General features: G+C 44.3%; 1 protein-coding gene across 1 annotated transcript in view; it reads right to left on the reverse strand.

Moving 5' to 3' along the window:
* gda (guanine deaminase) overlaps positions 1 to 10,250 on the reverse strand; it is a 78,103-nt gene extending 67,853 nt beyond the window's left edge. The window contains exons 1-3 of the mRNA XM_063049023.1: positions 9,983 to 10,250; positions 2,174 to 2,262; positions 848 to 1,022 (exon numbers count right to left, since the gene is read on the reverse strand). Of these exons, the coding sequence (XP_062905093.1) occupies positions 848 to 1,022; positions 2,174 to 2,262; positions 9,983 to 10,114 (396 nt within the window). The 5' untranslated portion in view covers positions 10,115 to 10,250. The remainder of the gene's footprint in view (positions 1 to 847; positions 1,023 to 2,173; positions 2,263 to 9,982) is intronic.
* Between the last annotated feature and the right edge of the window lie 8,762 nt (positions 10,251 to 19,012).

A 19,012-nucleotide genomic window follows, 5' to 3' on the forward strand; every position in this document is an offset into this window, starting at 1 on the left:
CAGTTTTCCAAGTGTGGTCAAAAACAAGTTTCAACACAAGTGAAACAGCCTCTCTGTGTTTTTAATTCCTTTTCTCTAAAAGTGAACCTCAGGTGCTGGCTTCTTCTTAGCTTTCTAATTATATTAATTACCTGTATCATTTCTTCTAGTGCTTTGTGAAATATGACCATTTTATTCTAAGGATTACATACTGCATATGTTGATTTGAAAACCAACCTCAGCAGATTGGCTAAAGTGATGGAGGTGAAAGCCTGCAGCTTTTTCCCACCATGCCTGGAGACTCTTGAAGCTTGGATGGACAGTACACAAAATCCTATGAAAATTTCTGGACACTTTAGAAGGTATCAACTCTAAAAGGGATTAGCAGAGATAGACATCATGGTCAACCTGGATAAAATTGACTGGGGCCTGTCCCATGAAGTATTACTCTTATGATATATTGATTCTAGAGGGCATGCAGTGTAATTTTTCCAGAATAATAAGAGCTGGTCTCCAAGAGTTAAATTGCATAGGCTAGAACTGTGCACCTTGAAATAATTAATCAATTTGATTTAAACTTCAGGATTTCAGAGGAACAGACAATGTCACTGTCTTTTGTATTTCCAGTTCTGAAAAGTCTCGAAACATTTTTGTTTGGATACATTTCTGGTCATAGTGTGTTAAAAATTTGCAAAAAGTCTGTGATGCCATGTCGATGGACATGGGGTGAACATAGGTGTGTGGAGTTAGGTCTGCATCTCATTGAGTGGGATAACAAGCCCAAAGCACTGAATGGCTGCCCGATTCCCATAAATGTCTACTTTCACCAAGTGATGCAAGACAATACTTGAAATATTGTTGTACGTACCACTACTTTGGTATAAATATCCTCTGCAAACTTCAGGTCTTTGAATTTGGTTTCAGTGGGGAAGGTATACTTGATTAGCCATTGAAGGAGTGACAGATCCAGGCAACATCCCATATTGGGATATTGGGGGGCATGGATGTGGGTGTCAACCAGTCCCGGAATAAAGAATTCCTGCCTGAATGAAGAGAGAGCAGATAGTTAATGACATAGCTTACTTATTGGCATAAACCTTTTTTCATTGCAGTTGACCAGGAGGACAAAGAGAGAAGACGTGGGTTGGTTAATGAACAACAGGATTGTTTTGGTTAAGCCCATAATCGGTTGGCAAATAACAACAAAGCAATGACCTATGAGTTATCTTAAAAAAATAAGATTACAATGCTCAGAACTCTTGGATTGCTGCAGCCAAAACATTGGTAAAATTTTGTGAAATGTTATGATTACATAGAATTAGAGCACAGAAAAAGGCCACTTTGCCTTACTAGTCCTGTTAGTGTTTATCTTCCATGTGAGCTTTTCCCCCACTCATTTCCATTTCGCTGGTCACCATAACCTTCTATTCCTTTATCCACCTCTGAAATGCATCTCTTCTGTTTGGTACAGCCAACCTCTGTGGGGATGAGTTTCACACTCTTCCCATGAGTTCAATAAATGTGTTGCCCTGAATTCTATATCTATCTCTGATACTGATGGCCAACAGTTCTGTGCTAGGAGAGGTGCCCTGGTTTAACCTACATTCAGGGTCAGGATGAGCTGCGGAACCCAGAGGGAGCCAATGAAAACAATGATGCAGGACACGATGACACCACCCGTCCAGCACATGGGAACCCTAGGCTTTCATTTCCCCATTGACACTGCCACTTGTGCCAGCAACTAGTAAACAACAACTTGCCTTTGCAAAGCATCTTCAGGTGAGTGGAGAAAGATTCAATAGGGGAAACTCTTTCCACTCACAGGGCAACAAATTACCAGGGGGGGTGTTGGAGGCAGGTACAACAGCAACAATTAAAAGACATTTGCAAGGTTACATGGATTGGAAAGGTTTAGAGAGATATAGGAAGCTTTATTGAAAAACAGAAAACAGAATGCACAGTGATTATATGGGCATAGAATCAACAATGATTGAGACAACAACAAAATGATGGCGAAGTGGAGCCACAAACATGGTAATATTCAGGGTCTCATGTTGCAGGTGTACAATTACACCACTGGATTCTATAATTGGAAAGTCTCATGCATTTTTCTAGACTTTCACTCCCTTTCTCCTGACATTGTGAACCACTTGGCCAGTGCGTGAGGACTTCATAACCTACAGTGTGCTCTAACCTTGGCTGAAGCACTCGGACCGTATCCCTCTTGAAATGCCACTTCGCTGACAGTTCTTCTTCTTTATCTGCAGTATCGATGAATATGATCTGCAACAGAAACAGGAAAAAATCTGATTCTGTTCTGCTGGTTCTGAAGACACTTAGTTTCCCTTCAAAAGAACATAGGTTTTCCAACCATCGAAAAGAAAGATCTGCACCTGGAGAGAAATAAAACTGTCAGTGGGTCAGGCAGCATCTGCGGAAAGGGAAACAGACTTACCATTTAAGGTTGAGGTCTGTCATTAGAAATGGGAATAGTTAGAGATTAGAATAAGATGTCAAATGCTGGAATATGGACAATAAAACAATCTGCTGGAGAAACTGTGTGAGTCATGCAGCACCTGGGGAGAGAAATGGACAGCTGAAGTTTTGGCTCAAGATCTAGACTGAAAAAAGGGGACTTGACCTGAAACACAGCTGGCCATTTCCCTCCACAGACTCACCAAGTTCCTCCAGATGTTATTTACTGCTGGGAGTGTTTGAAGGTAAAAGATGCAGAGAAAGCAGGTGTTGCAGTAGGGATCGAAAATAAAATGAGAATTAAAGGGAAAGTCTGTGTGTGAATGGAAGGCAGGAAGATGAGAAGATGAAAGAAGGTGACAATATGAGATGAACAGGGATGGTAACAGGGAAAGCTGTAAATGTAGAATAATTATCTGAAGTTATCAAAGCAGCATACAATGAGTGCTGGAAATCTGAAATGAAAATGCCAGAGAAGTTGATTATCTGAAATGGTTACAGTCAGTATTCCATGGAAGGTTGCAATGCGCTGACTGAGAAGATAAGCTGCTACTTCTTGACCTTTGTTGGATTTCAACATCGAGAGGTCAGAGCAGGAATGAGAAGTGATTCATCTCAAGTTATATATGCATGTGAGCAGTGACTGGGGAGTTCAGGAAGATCCGTCCTAACAACTTTAGGTGCCCTGTACGGGCAGCAGTTACGAGAAGCTGTTTTTATCATCATGTTGGTCTGGGAGTGTAGGAATAGGAAATGTCTTTAGCAAAAGGAAGGAAGGAAAATTCACATCTCCAACACTTTTAAAGCAGCCCAAAAGACTCTGTAACCACACAGGTATTATTAGAACGTCATAGCAAGTTTCCATCAATAGTAGTGTGACAACACCTTGGCTAGCAAGTAAAGTTTGAAACAAACTTCCCTACCCTTCCTCGCACCTGCTTGGGAGGTCAGATGCGGTTTTATCTCAATGAGACTACTGAAATTTGTCACCATTTGAAGCAGATTTATCTTTTACTCCCAGGCAGTCTAATCCCTCATTTATTGCTCAGCTTCAAATGCTTTTGCTAAAGTGGCCATGAAGCAGCGTTTTAAATAATTGCAGTCCCTACAGTATGCATGTTTCAGGATTATGTCCAGGAAAGGTAGGCCAGTAAAGTATCCACAAGTCTGGATATTGGGTAACTTGAAGAGAAGCACAGATGGCATACCTCCTACTCGTCTCCCTCGAGGTGGGAGACACTGATCCCTCCAAATTGCATTGGTGTGCGGCTACACAGTAACTGAAATGCTCCCGCACACATAACCTTTGTTGTTACACACCTGGCAATTTCTTTGATATAATATTAATATAATTTTGAAATTATGCTAATATGACTTTGAAATCTGTGTTATAAGTCCAGAAGATAAAGGAGCAGGATTTGGCCATTTGGCCCATCAAGTCTGCTCTGCCATTTCATCATGGCTGGTCCAATTTTCCTCTCAGCCCCAATCTCCTGCCTTCTCCCTGTATCCCTTCTTGCTCTGACCAATCAAGAATCTATCAACCTCTGCCTTAAATCTACATAAAGACATGATCTCCACAGCTGCCTGAGGAAAAGAATTCCACATACAGTATTCACCACTCTCTGGCTAAAGAAATTCCTCCTCATCAGCATTCTAAAAGGATGCCCCTCTATTGTGACGCTGTGTCCTCGGGTCTTAGGCTCTCCCACAATAGAAAACATCCTCTCCACATCCACTCTATTAAGGCCTTCCACCATTCGATAGGTTTCAATGAGGTCAACCTCATTCTTCCGAATTCTAGTTGAATACAGGCTCAGAGAGATCAGACGCTCTTGATATGACAAGCCATTCAATCCTGGAATCACTTAAGTGAATGACCTTTGAACCCTCTGCAGTTTCAGCACATTCTTTCTAAAATAAGGGTCCAAAACTGTTCACAGTACTCCAAGTGAGGTCTCACCAGTGTTTTATAAAGTCTCAACATTATATCCTTGCTTTTATATTGGGATACGTGGGTGTTACTCTGGTTGGTAATTAGTGGTGAGTGGTGTGCCACAGCTGAGCCCGTAACTGTTCATGATATACATTCGGAAGAGGTACATTCGACGTTTCAGGCCGAGACCCTTCGTCAGGACTAACTGAAGGAAGTTAGTCCTGACGAAGGGTCTCGGCCTGAAACGTCGACTGCACCTCTTCCTAGAGGTGCTGCCTGGCCTGCTGTGTTCACCAGCAACTTTTATGTGTGTTGCTTGAATTTCCAGCATCTGCAGAATTCCTGTTGTCTGCATGATATACATTAATATTCTGGAAGAGGGGACCGAGTGTAGTGTATCTAAGTTTGCTGATGACACTAAATTGAGTGGAAAAGCAAATTGTGCAGAGGATACATAGAGTCTACAGGGAGATAGAGATAGGTTAAGTGAGTGGGCAAGGGTCTGGTAGATGGAGTGTAATGTCGGTAAATGTGACGTCATCCACTTTGGAAGGAAATTGGAAGATCAGATTATTATTTAAATGATAAAAGACTGCAACATGCTGCTGTGCAGAGGGACAAGGCAGTGCTCGTGCATGAATCACAAAAGGTTGGTTTGCAGGTGCAGCAGGCTATCAAGAAGGCAAATGGAATGTTGGCCTTCATTGCTAGAGGGATTGAATTTAAGAGCAGGGAGGTTATGCTGCAACTGTACAGGGTACTGTTGAGGCTGCACCTGGAGTACTGCATGCAGTTCTGTTCTCCTTACTTGAGGAAGGGCATTATATATATATATATATATATATATATATATATATATAATAGTACTGGCTTTGGAGGTGGTACAGAGGAGGTTAGACTATGAGGAGAAATTGAGTCGCTTGGGGCTGTACTCGTTGGAATTCAGAAGAATGAGAGGAGGTCTTATGGAAACATAAAATTATGAAAGAAATAGATAAGATAGAGGCAGGAAAGTTGCTTCCACTGGTAGTTGAGACTAGAAATAGGGGACATAGTCTCAAGATTCAGGGGAGTAAATTTAGGATGGAGAGGAGGAGGAACTGCTTTTCCCAAAGAGCGATGAATCTGTGGAATTCTCTGCCCAATGAAGTAGTGGAGGCTACCTCAGTAAATAGATTTGAGACAAGGTTGGATAGATGTTTGCATAGTAGGGGTATTAAGGGTTATGGGGGAAAGGTAGGTAGGTGGGGATGACTCAGATCAGTCATGATCTTATTGAATGGCAGAGCAGGCTCCATGGGCCAGATGGCCTGCTTCTGCTCCTACTTCTTATGTTCTTGTGTCTATCCTGCTTGTTATTTCTTCAAAGTATTCCAACAGATTTGTCAGGCAAGATTTTCTCTTGAGGAAACCATGCTGACTACGGCCTACTTTGTCATGTGTCTCCATGTACCCTGAGACTGCATCCTTAATAATTGACTTCAACATCTTCCCAACCGTCGAGGTCAGACTAACTGGTCTATAGTTTTCTTTCTTCTGCCTTTCTCCCTTCTTGAAGAGTGAAGTGACATTTGCAACTTTCCAGTCTTCAAGACACATTCCAGAATCTAGTGATTCTTGAAAAATCATTATTAATGCCTCCATGATCCCTTCCACCACCTCTTTCAGAACCCTGGCATATACACCATCTGGTCCAGGTGACTTATCTACCTTCAGAGCTTTCAGTTTCCTAAGAACCTTCTCTCTACTTATGGTAACTTCACACACTTCATGACTTCTGACACCTGGAACTTCTACCATACTACTCGTGGTTTCCACAGTGAAGACTGATGCAAAATACTTACACATTTGTCATTTCCTTGTCCCCCATTACTACTACTCCAGCATAGTTTCCCAGTGGTCGATATGCACTCTTGTCTCTCTTTTACACCTTATGGATCTGAAGAAACATTTGGCATTCTCTGTAATGTTACTGGCCATCTTACTTTCATATTCCATCTTTAACTTCTTGACTTTTTTTAGTTGCCTTCTATTGGTTTTTAAAAGCTTCCCAATCCTCTACCTTCCCACTAATATTTGGTCTACTGTATGCCCTTTCTTTGACTTTTATGTTGGCTTTGACTTCTCATGGTTATGTCATCTTTCCTTTAGAACAGTGGTCCCCAACCACCGGGCCACGAAGCATGTGCTACCGGGCCGTGAGGGAACAATATGAGTCAGCTGCACCTTTCCTCATTCCCTGTCACGCACTGTTGAACTTGAACATAGGGTTGCCACTGTCCCGTATTAGCCAGGACATCCCGTATATTGGGCTAAATTGGTTTGTCCCAATGCGGGACCGCCCTTGTCCCATATTTCCCCTGCTAAAGTAGAGCGTTCCTATGAAACCGTTCATGCCGAAATGGTGTGAAGCGAAGAAGCAATTACCATTAATATATATGGGAAAAATTTTTGAGCGTTCCCAGACTCAAAAAATAACCCACCAAATCATACCAAATAACACATAAAACCTAAAATAACACTAACATATAGTAAAAGCAGGAATGATATGATAAATACACAGCCTATATAACGTAGAAGTAATGTATGTACGGTATAGTTGGGAAGATTAAGGCAAAACCGATTTGTGTAAAAAAATCGGCACGTACGCGCATGCACACATCACATATGCGCACATCACGCATGCGCACACAGGTGCCCGCGCAAGGCTTCATGGTCATGGTAGTCTTTCCAGGGGTAAACACAAGTGTCCCAGGATTTGACTGCTTCTTTTGTTCCTTATTTGGGAGTGAGAAAGTTGGCAACCCAACTGTAAAAGACACGTTGAGGTGAGCTTAACCCTACTTAAACAACCCCCCCCCCCAGGTCGGCCGGTCCGCAAGAATATTGTCAATATTAAATCGGTCCGCGGTGCAAAAAAGGTTGGGGACCGCTGCTTTAGAATACATCTTTATCTTTGGGATGTATATACCCTGTGCCATCCGAATTGCTTCCAGAAACTCCAGCCATTGGTGCTCTGCTGTCATCCCTGCCAGTGTTCTTTTCCAGTCAATTCTGGCCAACTCTTCTCTCATGACTCTGCAATTCCCTTTAGTCTACTGTAATACTGATACATCTGATGTTAGCTTCTCCTTCTCAAACTTGTGAGTGAATTCAATCATGTTATATTATATAATTGGTTCCTTAGAATTATTATAGCCTGGGGTGGTAATGAGAACAAGCTCCCACTGCCTATTAAATGCTCCCAATGGCGTGCACCTAAAGTGTCCTCTGACAACCAAATCCAGCTCCTGGCCTTCACGTGTGGCTTAGCTACTAAGCCTGGTGGAACTGTTTCTACTGACAGGAGAAGGGGAAAAGGTGAGTTACTTGCACCTTAAAACCAGTCGCTTCGGCCAGATGGTTGGCAGCTCATCTAGGAGAAGGAAAACTCTGATTTCAAACCTCGGCTATACTCACTCACAGGCAAGGCTTTGGGACTAAACCCAGAGGGAAAAAATGGAGCTAGAGTCCCTAAGGCAGTCCTATGTTGAGTTCAATGCAACTGGGAACTCCTGCAGTGCTGCTGGTATCAAACTGTATCGTGGTCTGCCGTTCCTTTGGGTTCATCAGATGTGTGGAGAGGAGGAAGCTTGGTACATGAGCAGCAGCTTGCTATCCATATGGTACTGCCCAGGCTTGTGTATCTAGACAGCTAGGATGCAATATCCATGGTCAACTCTGACTAATGGAGCCCTCAGACATAGCGTATTATATAATTATATAATATAATTGTGAAGTACCCTGTAATTAATTGCATTAATGAATATAATCCATAAAATTTCTAAATAATAAACATGCCACAACCTTTAGCTTGAAACATTTTAGAGCTTCAACATATTTACCTCGTCCGTGTTTCAAGTTACAACACTGTTAGAAATTGTAACAATAAACACAGAATGGAAGTTGGTAGCTCATTGTTAATGAACCTCCAGCCCTCTGAATGCCAACGCAATCTAAGTATTCATAGTATGCATATTACAAAAAAAATTAGAGTGCCTCACAAAAATTTCCTGTTCAGAACAATGGTTGGTCTGTGCAGCTGTAAAAAAAATTAGAGAGAACATTGCGGGCAGAGATCCTGGAAACTAATAATCTTGAAAAGTAAAGTTGAATTTTGTGCACAAGTCTCTGGAGTGGAACTTTAAACCGTTTTCTGGATCATATCTGCACACCTGAAGCAAATGCCAGAGCTGCATAATGATATTTAGATATTACTGCATGCCAGGTTAACGAATGAGAACTTTGGGGTGGGGGGGAGGGGGGTAGCTTCATGTCCAATAATCACAAGGTATACAAATGAAATTTGGAAATATAGCAGACTTTATTTTTACCTGGACATTTCATTCAGATAACTTGGCTGTGGCTCATTTCCAAAAGTCTTGCCTCTAAATCAGTAACCGTGGGTTCACGTCCTACTCCCTCGTTATCCTTATCTCGGGATTTGTGCTTAGGCGATTATGTGCGGGTATCCTCCCACCCGTTCATTTACAGCTCTGATGTTTTCCGCACTCACCCTCTCTGTCCCCACACCTCTCTCCAGCCCTTTCCTCTGATCTTGCACTCTCGCACCTTTCCTTTCTCCTCTTCCCTTCATTCCCCACTCTCCTTCCAACTCTTGTGTTGTGATCCCACCGCACACTTTCACCCCTTCCCATTCCCTTTCCCAAATTCTTCTTCTTTAACATTTCCTAACCGCCGACCAGAGTTAGAATACCTCTACACAATATTTATAAAGTCCCTTTTTATGGAAAATAGCCCTTGGACACGATTTTCCAACGACTGTGACACAGGTGTTCGGTTATTGCCGAGGTGCAGAGCGAGAGACACCAGAGTGGATGAACAGTTCACTTGCTTTTAATAAGAACTGTGCAGAATTAAAGGAAGATCGATAACGCTAGAACGACGGGGGCGTTAACTAAAACTCTCAAACTGAAAGCTAACGCCAGCACTGCGGCTAGGAAGCAGTAATCTTATACTAATACCGCTCCATTACAGCGCCGATATAAACGGTAGTCTTCTTTCACTGAACAAGATAAACAGGGAAAGTAGGCGTTACTGTGCTTTTGGTCAAGTATCTATAAGACTGGGATGAGAGTTACCGTAAATACCGTCACATTGAATTGGCTGGACGTGCATTCTTGCGAAGCGATTGCCGAGCCTTTTCCGCAGCCCGCCTGCGGGAGAGCGCTGAGTCCGTGGTTGTAATGCTCGTTTTCTAGAAGGTGGTAATGCACCCGATTCCCAGTTCTAAACGAGGACTAGTCGAGTTTACCTCTACAGTCTACATTGACACCAAATGAAATTGTAATAAAAAGAATTGCATTGAAAAGTATAATTGATTGATAATGCACGCATTCTTCTCGGAAAATGTGATTCCCCATCCATACGCACACGACTGGTTTCTGCCGATCTTTGGGCGCAGGGAATTCATTACACTAATATATTGTCCAGTATTTCATTTACACTGAAAATCGAACTAAACCATTGATCCCTCTTGACCCAGCGATTTAAAAAACCCACCACAGTGGAAATGTGAATCGGCGTCCGTACCTTTCCCAACTCGTTGACTCCCACGATATAAGCGTCCAAACTCTCCACTGGAGACGTATCTGTGGAGTGGATGAAGGTCCCCCTGAAAACCTGGAGGCAGTCGCCGCGATCCTTAGGAGTTTGGGTGGCCATAGCTTTAACTGGAGGGGTGAGCTTTGTTGTCAGTACCGGGCAGCGAATTGATCCCACAGTTTCAAGAGGAGCAAATGATCAGCCACCCTCACCAGCTCCGAATCCAAGAAGTCTTTGCCCTGATTTGCATTTATGAACGTAGCTCGAACGCGTAATTGTCTTTGCTAAAACTCTGGCGGCGTAGTGACATCAGCGCTGGACTTCGGGGCAAGAGGTCGCGAGTTCGAATCCAGCCGGCTCTCATCCGTGCCTGGGTTGTGTTCAGCTAACAATTCGACCTGGATGGGCTCCGCCAGGTTTCAGATGCCCAATCATATCAAAAAAACCGGTGCAAAAAGCTTGTTATGACTCCACCAGGATGCCACAGAAGTTCAGCAAGTTAACATTTGCACTTCTCCTGTACAACTATTAAGTGATAGGGAAGGAAGAACAAAGGGATAGACAACGGGTGAAGGCCGTGATTGAAGACCGTGATAATGCAGGTTGTAAGTAGAAGCCATAGGGACAATACATCACATTTAATTTAATTTAAATTCTCTTAATTGTGTAGTTTTCAATTGCAATGGAGGACCAGCAGCATAGAGTGGCAGGCAAGAGCTTCTAGATGGTCTAGATTTCCCAGATGGTAGGTAATCAGCAGAACCAGGAGGTGGCAAGTAGTGGAGCTAGGGCTAAGGGGACCCAGGGAAGAAAGAAGAGTCTTCTGCAGAGGGGAAATTTTGAAAACAAAGGAAGAAACATGGAAAACAATAACCACTGTGGTCAGGGAAGATCAAAACACACAGTCTTAGAATGGGAAAAATGGGGAAAAAAACAAAAATTAAAGGATTTTTTGATTGCATGCAACAATTTAAATTTTAATAAAGTACACGAATATGGAACAAAATTAAATAACTGGATAGGATCTAATAGGCAAGCTGTTTTAGTAAATCAGGGAATTAGGGATGCAGATAACAATGCAATAATCACAGGGCAGCGGTTTAATCTGATGTTGCGGTGTTCGTCAAGCTTTGCAATTAGCTTGTAGACGTATCTTTTTATTTCAAAATATACTTTATACAAAAATAAAATTATTACGATAAACCACTCAATAATTTTCCGTCCTTTACACACGCTTCTTTTATAGTCAGTACATATCCATACTTACGGCCACCCACGTGGCACTCCAGTTGTTCGCCTTACCACATCATTGTTGAGGGCTATACTCCCCGCCACCGACCCCTCCCACTCCCACGGGTGAAGAAACCTATACCGTGGTCCTTCCCCACCGGGCCCTTGCAGTTGCTGCACCGAGTTTCAGCGCGTCCCTCAGCACATACTCCTGCAGCCGAGAATGTGCCAGTCGGCAGCATTCTCCCACGGACATCTCCATGTGCTGGTAGATCATCAAGTTTCGGGCCGACCAAAGAACGTCTTCACCTTGACTGGGGATATCCTCAGTGCGCAGTTGTGAGTGTTTCTCTCTGGAAGAGCGCTCGTTTATATAACACCCCCCGCCGCCCGCCCGCTCGCCCGCTTCGGTCTTGATTCCCAGCCCTTCAGTTCACCTTTGAATTCTATTGGGTCGGGGTTTTTTTGGTCTTAGGGGTTCGTAGATAGCGTCTATTTAGATACGTTTGCTTACGGAATTATTAGAGAACCCAGCCTCTGAAATTTCTGATGCGTGCTTTGTGTTTGCCTGCGCCAGAACCTCTACGGTGTCCCGTTTAAAATGGTCCTCGTGTACCCGTAAACGTCCTGTCTGGCCGACGTAGTCCTTGTTGCATTCTCCACGGGTGATCCTGTACACCACATTGCTTTTGTCGGTTATCTTTCTTTTCTGGTATCTTGATTCTTGAGATGAGCTGCCTTAGAGATGCTGTTGGTTTGATCTATTTATAGACGGGGAAAACCAGATTAGCGGCATTTATGTGGAGGACAAAATACATAGAAAGCATAAGGGATGGTGTTCACAATCAATCTCTTGACGGAACCCAGATAGTTTTGTGATTGGGAGTTGTGCAATGAGAAAAGAGCCAATTAATAAGCTTAGATTATATCACAAGCTCAGCTGGTCTGTGCACCTGTATTTGTTAATTATTTTCTTATCTAGAGTCTTTAAGCCTTTGTGCTTTCTGTTTATTTTGACTGACATGGACTGTGATTATTTAAAGGGGACTGCTGATTTCCACTTGTCGCGGGGTCCTGTGATTCGTCACACAGTGTCAGTCAGTCAAGCCATTGACGCTCTGTTGAAATTCCTTGCCTACCACCCCATGAGCTTCTGCAGCCAACACATCATCCTCCACAATATCTGCCATCTCCAAAGGGATCCTACCACCAAACATATATTTACCTCCTCACCTCTCTCCATTTTCTGCAGGGATTCACTCGTCCATTCGTCCCTCCCCACTAATATCCCTCCCAGCACTTATCCTTGCTAGGAGCCAAAGTGGTACACCTGCCCATTCACCTCCTCCCTCATCTCCTTTCAGGACCCCAAGCAGTCCTTCCAGGTGAGACAACGCTTCACCTGTGAACCTATTGGGGTCATCTATTGTGTCCAGTGCTCCTGACGTGGCCTTGTCTACATCGGTGAGACCTGTCGTAAATTGGGGGACCGTTTTTTGGAGCACCTCCGCGCTATCTGCCAAAAGTGGAACTTCCCGATGGCCAAACATCTTATTTCCAATTCCCATTCTCTTTCTGACATGTTGGTTCATGGCCTTCTCTTGTGCCAAGTTGAGGGCACCCTTTGGGGGAAGGAGCAGCACCTGGGTAGCCTCCAACCTGATGGCATGAATATCAATTCCTCCTTCCAGTTAAAAAAAACCACCCTCCTCCTCATCCCCTCTTCTTCTATTCCCCACTCTGGCCTCTTACCTCTTCTCACCTGCCTATCACCTTCTCCTGGGTCCCTCCTCCTTTCCTTTCTCCTATGGCCCACTCTCATCTCCTGTTGGATTGCTTCCTCTCCAGCCCTTTATCTTTCCTCTCCACCTGGCTTCACCTATCACTTTCTATCTATCCTCCTTCCCCCCCCCCCACCCTTGCCTTTTTTATTCTGGCATTTTCCTATTTCCTGAAGGGTCTCGGCCTGAAACGTTGATGTTTGTTCATTTCCATAGATGCTGCCTGACCTGCTGAGTTCCTCCAGCATTTTGTGCATGTTGCTTCCTATGAATAAACTTTTGTTTCTGTCTTTACATGGGAGCTTATCATTCCTCCACACCTGGGTTAGTCGTCTGTCAGCGCACACCATGACAGTAGTATCCCACCATAAGTGGACTCAGTGGAGGTTCAACAGAGGCTTGGACATCGGTCGGCTGGAGGCAAGGGTGCCTTCTATTCTCAGTGCTTGTCCTGAGTTTACATTCCAAGTTCCCCAAGGCTACCTTCTGAGTTTCTTGAGTCCATGTTCTGAGCTTCTCTAGTCTATGTTCAAAGTTGTCATGGTTTCCTGGATCTCCCATGAGCCTCCAGGTTTCTGCGGACTATTCGATTTCCAAGTTATTTTCAAAGTCCGTGAGTTATATGCTATGTTTCTGAGTTTGCCAGACCTGTCTTGAGTTCCTGAAAACCGTCTTTTCATTTAGATCAGAAGTCTATCTATAACTGGATAGAAACAGTGCTTGCGAAAGTCATCAGAGGATGTGACTCAGTTTGGGCCTCAACAACAAAATCATGTAGGCGGCGGGGTGGCTGGGCCTGTCTCCTTTCATGTGGTCTGCTCTGTATACTGGCCTTGATGCACAGGTCCCTAGCTCTTGTCTGAATTTCACTCCATGATTCCTCACCCCGTTTTGCTGAGAGTGCATCGATAACAGACTGAGCCAAGTCCATAGCGGATGAAAGCTCCAAACTGGGAGATTGTAGCTGGTCTGACATGAACTTGGTGACTTGGATTAAATCCTCAAACTGAGTGAGAAGTAAAGCAAACTGCTCGTCAACCAGTCCATTTACAGCTCTGGCCTCCGTTTTCCTCCGTGCATTTGGTTGACCCATAATATCCTGTAGTGTAGCTAGAATGGCAAGGAGTGATTTCCTTATAGCCCACAAAGCTGTATACTGCCATGCCCAGCATGTATCTGACAATTTCTTCAACTCCACGGGCTGTGCAGTTGATTCCAGTTCTCTCTGTTTCTTCATGAAAAGATCGTGGGCAACAGAGTTTGAAAAGAAGTTGTAAAGCAGCTGCACAGTTTCAAAACTCACCGGCTTGTGGTACATTGCTCACAACATCCATTAAAACAAGGTTAAGTCTGTGAGCATGGCAGTGTATATATAATGCCTGCAGGATCTCTTTCCTGAACCTCTCTTGTACCCTGTTATTGCACCCAGACATCACTGCCGCCCCGTCATAACACACGCGTTCTTATCAATAACACACTGGGCGAGTGTCTGTTTAATGCTTTTAAGAAGCGACTCTGCGTCCAACCCTTCTGCTGGAGTGAAGTTCAAGAATTCTTCAAGCACTGTTTCGTTATTCAAATACCGCACCACCACTGATATTTGCTCCTTTTTACTCAAGTCTTTACTTTCATCCACCATGATGGCAAAATATCCAGCCTCCTTGATTTCTGTACTTACTTGACGTCTGACCATATCTGCCATAATACCCATAACTTAATTTTGGATATCGTGATGGGTGTTTTTTGCATTTTCAGGATTGTCCTCTATTTTTTTAGCTACAGTCTTATCAAACCTCCCAATTACACTGAGCAACTCAACAAAGTTTCCCCTATTGCCAGATCCATCATTCTCCCGGTGTCCCCGCTGGGCAATGCCTTGGCACGCAGTATAGCGTAGAGACTCAACCACTGCTCTCATATACTCATGATTTTCTTGGACAATCTTTGCATGTCCTTTATCAAGCATATTTCCCAATCTTGAACCGTCTTGTTTTCTCAATCTGAATTTGGCCCATGCCTCCATAGCAAACTTGTAAGCTGCACTCACATGGTGGGTTTTGAAAGCTGTTATAGCTTTCCGCCAGTTGCGGTAACCGGTGACAGTGAAGGTAGACTCAGAATGGAACCTATGTCCTCCACACAGGAAATGCCTGCATGCGAAGCAGAATGTAGCATCTTTTGTGATTGGTTATTCCAATCAGGAGTACAGGTCAAACCAGCCATGAGTACTCCTTTGCTGATTGCCAAACTGTTGCAAAAGGTACTTTTTCAATGCTGGCCGATGGGGTCCTTCCTCAGGCTGCTGGCTAACATCGCTGACAGTATTCCCACTCGCACTAGGAGCAGCTTCATCCACGTTCTCTTCCAAATCCGGCTCCATTTCTTGTTCTTCTACTTCGCCCTCACACTCCTTCGATGAACTGCTGTCGTCCTCATCCCCACTTACTTCTTTCTGCATGTCACTTTCAATTAAGACAGGCTCAGACTGAGACACAACTGATTCCTCTGGATGAGGTCGTTCTCTGACTAAAAATCAAACCATTTTTCACGCCGGCCAAAATAATGCACGTGCCAGGCCCACGCTCGTTTGTAAAAGCACAGTGTGTGTGTGGCATCTGTTAGTCTCGCGAGACCACGGATCAGCGCCTGGATGTATCCTGTCAATCTGTCACGTGAGTGAGAGTGAGTGACATCACCACCTTAAGTGATCTTAGATCAGCTTTAACTGATCTGAGGACAGCAACAGCAAGACATTGACAACGAACGAATAAGCAGAAGTGTAGAATGGATCTGACAGAGTTTATAACTTTATTGCTGTGTGGGTGCTATGGTAATAGAAACATAGAAACATAGAAAATAGGTGCAGGAGTAGGCCATTCGGCCCTTCGAGCCTGCACCGCCATTTATTATGATCATGGCTGATCATCCTACTCAGAACCCCGCCCCAGCCTTCCCTCCATACCCCCTGACCCCTGTAGCCACAAGGGCCATATCTAACTCCCTCTTAAACATAGCCAATGAAATGGCCTCAACAGTTTCCTGTGGCAGAGAATTCCACAGATTCACCACTCTCTGTGTGAAGAAGTTTTTCCTAATCTCAGTCCTAAAAGGCTTCCCCTCTATCCTCAAACTGTGACCCCTCGTTCTGGACTTCCCCAACATCGGGAACAATCTTCCTGCATCTAGCCTGTCCAATCCCTTTAGGATCTTATACGTTTCAATCAGATCCCCCCTCAATCTTCTAAATTCCAACGAGTACAAGCCCAGTTCATCCAGTCTTTCTTCATATGAAAGACCTGCCATCCCAGGAATCAATCTGGTGAACCTTCTTTGTACTCCCTCTATGGCAAAGATGTCTTTCCTCAGATTAGGGGACCAAAACTGCACACAATACTCCAGGTGTGGTCTCACCAAGGCCTTGTACAACTGCAGTAGTACCTCCCTGCTCCTGTACTCGAATCCTCTCGCTATAAATGCCAGCATACCATTCGCCTTTTTCACCGCCTGCTGTACCTGCATGCCCACTTTCAATGACTGGTGTATAATGACACCCAGGTCTTGTTGCACCTCCCCTTTTCCTATCGGCCACCATTCAGATAATAATCTGTTTTCCTATTTTTGCCACCAAAGTGGATAACTTCACATTTATCCACATTAAATTGCATCTGCCATGAGTTTGCCCACTCACCCAACCTATCCAAGTCACCCTGCATCCTCTTAGCATCCTCCTCACTGCTAACACTGCCACCCAGCTTCGTGTCATCTGCAAACTTGGAGATGCTGCATTTAATTCCCTCATCCAAGTCATTAATATATATTGTAAACAACTGGGGTCCCAGCACTGAGCCTTGCGGTACCCCACTAGTCACCGCCTGCCATTCTGAAAAGGTCCTGTTTATTCCCACTCTTTGCTTCCTGTCTGCTAACCAATTCTCCACCCACACCAATACCTTACCCCCAATACCGTGTGCTTTAAGTTTGCACACTAATCTCCTGTGTGGGACCTTGTCAAAAGCCTTTTGAAAATCCAAATATACCACATCCACTGGTTCTCCCCTATCCACTCTACTAGTTACATCCTCAAAAAATTCTATGAGATTCGTCAGACATGATTTTCCTTTCACAAATCCATGCTGACTTTGTCCGATCATTTCACCGCTTTCCAAATGTGCTGTTATCACATCCTTGATAACTGACTCCAGCAGTTTCCCCACCACCGACGTTAGGCTAACCGGTCTATAATTCCCCGGTTTCTCTCTCCCTCCTTTTTTAAAAAGTGGGGTTACATTAGCCACCGTCCAATCCTCAGGAACTAGTCCAGAATCTAACGAGTTTTGAAAAATTATCACTAATGCATCCACTATTTCTTGGGCTACTTCCTTAAGCACTCTAGGATGCAGACCATCTGGCCATGGTGATTTATCTGCCTTCAATCCCTTCAATTTACCTAACACCACTTCCCTACTAACATGTATTTCACTCTAATTGGGGGCGCTGTTTCACTAGATCAACTGGAGAAACAAGCTGTATTCAAAGCTATACAGAGAAAGCAAAGCAGCTGCAGTTAATTTCTTGGTGGTGCTATAGCAATTTCTGCTGGGGCTATAGCCCCAGCTAGCACCACCTTAGCACCGCCCCTGATGAGGTTAGACCCACTGAGTCCTTCCTGGCCTTTGTACCTCCCACTTGATCCTTGACTTCCTCACTGGGAGACCGCAGTCAGTGCAGATCGGTAATAGCATCTCCCCTTGCTGACGATGAACACAAGCGCACCCCAGTGATGTGTGTTTAGCTCACTGTTCTATTCTCTCTACACTCATGACTGCGTGGCTAGGCACAACTCAGATGACATCCATAAATTCTCTGAAGAAACAACTGGGGAATTGAGTATAGGAGCAAAGAGGTCCTTCTGCAGTTGTACAGGGCCCTGGTCAGACCACACCTGGAATATTGTGTACAGTTTTGGTCTCCAAATTTGAGGAAGGACATTCTAGCTATTGAGGGAGTGCAGCGTAAGTTCATGAGGTTAATTCCCGGGATGGCGGGACTGTCATATGTTGAAAGATTGGAGCAACTGGGGTTGTATACACTGGAATTTAGAAGGATGAGAGGGGATCTGACTGAAACATATAAGATTATTAAGGGATTGGACATGCTAGAGGCAGGAAACATGTTCCCAATGTTGGGGGAGTCCAGAACCAGGGGCCACAGTTTAAGAATAAGGGGTAGACAATTTAGAATGGAGTTGAGGAAAAACTTTTTCAGACAGAGGGTTGTGGTTCTGTGGAATGCTCTGCTCCAGAAGGCAGTGGAGGCCAATTCTCTGGATTCTTTCAAGAAAGAGTTAGATAGAGCTCTTAAAGATAGAGAAGTGAAGGGATATGGGGGAGAAGGCAGGAAAAGGGTACTGATTGTGGATGATCAGCCACGATCACAGTGAATGGTCGTGCTGGCTCGAAGGGCTGAATGGCCTACCCCTGCACCTATTGTCTATTGTCTATTGACCGATGTTGCCCTGGAGACACTGCCTGACTAGCCAGTCATGGAAGAGCTTGATGCATTGCTATCTATGGAGGAACTCAGCAAAGCTATTGACTGTCTTGCCAGTGGGAAAGCCCAAAGGAAAGATGGAAATCCACCCCTCCCCACCCCAAGGTCTTGAAGAGCAGGAAGCCTGCCTTGCCGCATCATCTACTCGAGCTTCTGTGTCTTTGCTGGGAGAAAGGCGACATTACCCAAGACATGCGAGATGCCAACACTGTCACACTGTACAAAATCAAGGGCGACCATAGTGATTGTAACAACTACCATGGCATCTCTCTCCTTAGTATTGTGGGGACAGTGTTCACCTGCATTGTCTTGTCACAACTTCAGAGCCTTGCATCCAAAGTCTACCCAGAGTCTCAATGCGGGTTCAGAGCAGGCAGGTCTACGGTGGACATGATCTTCTCACAGCGGATTCAATATCAGCAAGACTAAGTAATTTATTGTGGTTTCAGAAAGGGAA

This window comes from Mobula hypostoma, chromosome 5, assembly GCF_963921235.1.
Source record: "Mobula hypostoma chromosome 5, sMobHyp1.1, whole genome shotgun sequence".
In the NCBI taxonomy this organism is placed as follows: domain Eukaryota; kingdom Metazoa; phylum Chordata; class Chondrichthyes; order Myliobatiformes; family Myliobatidae; genus Mobula; species Mobula hypostoma.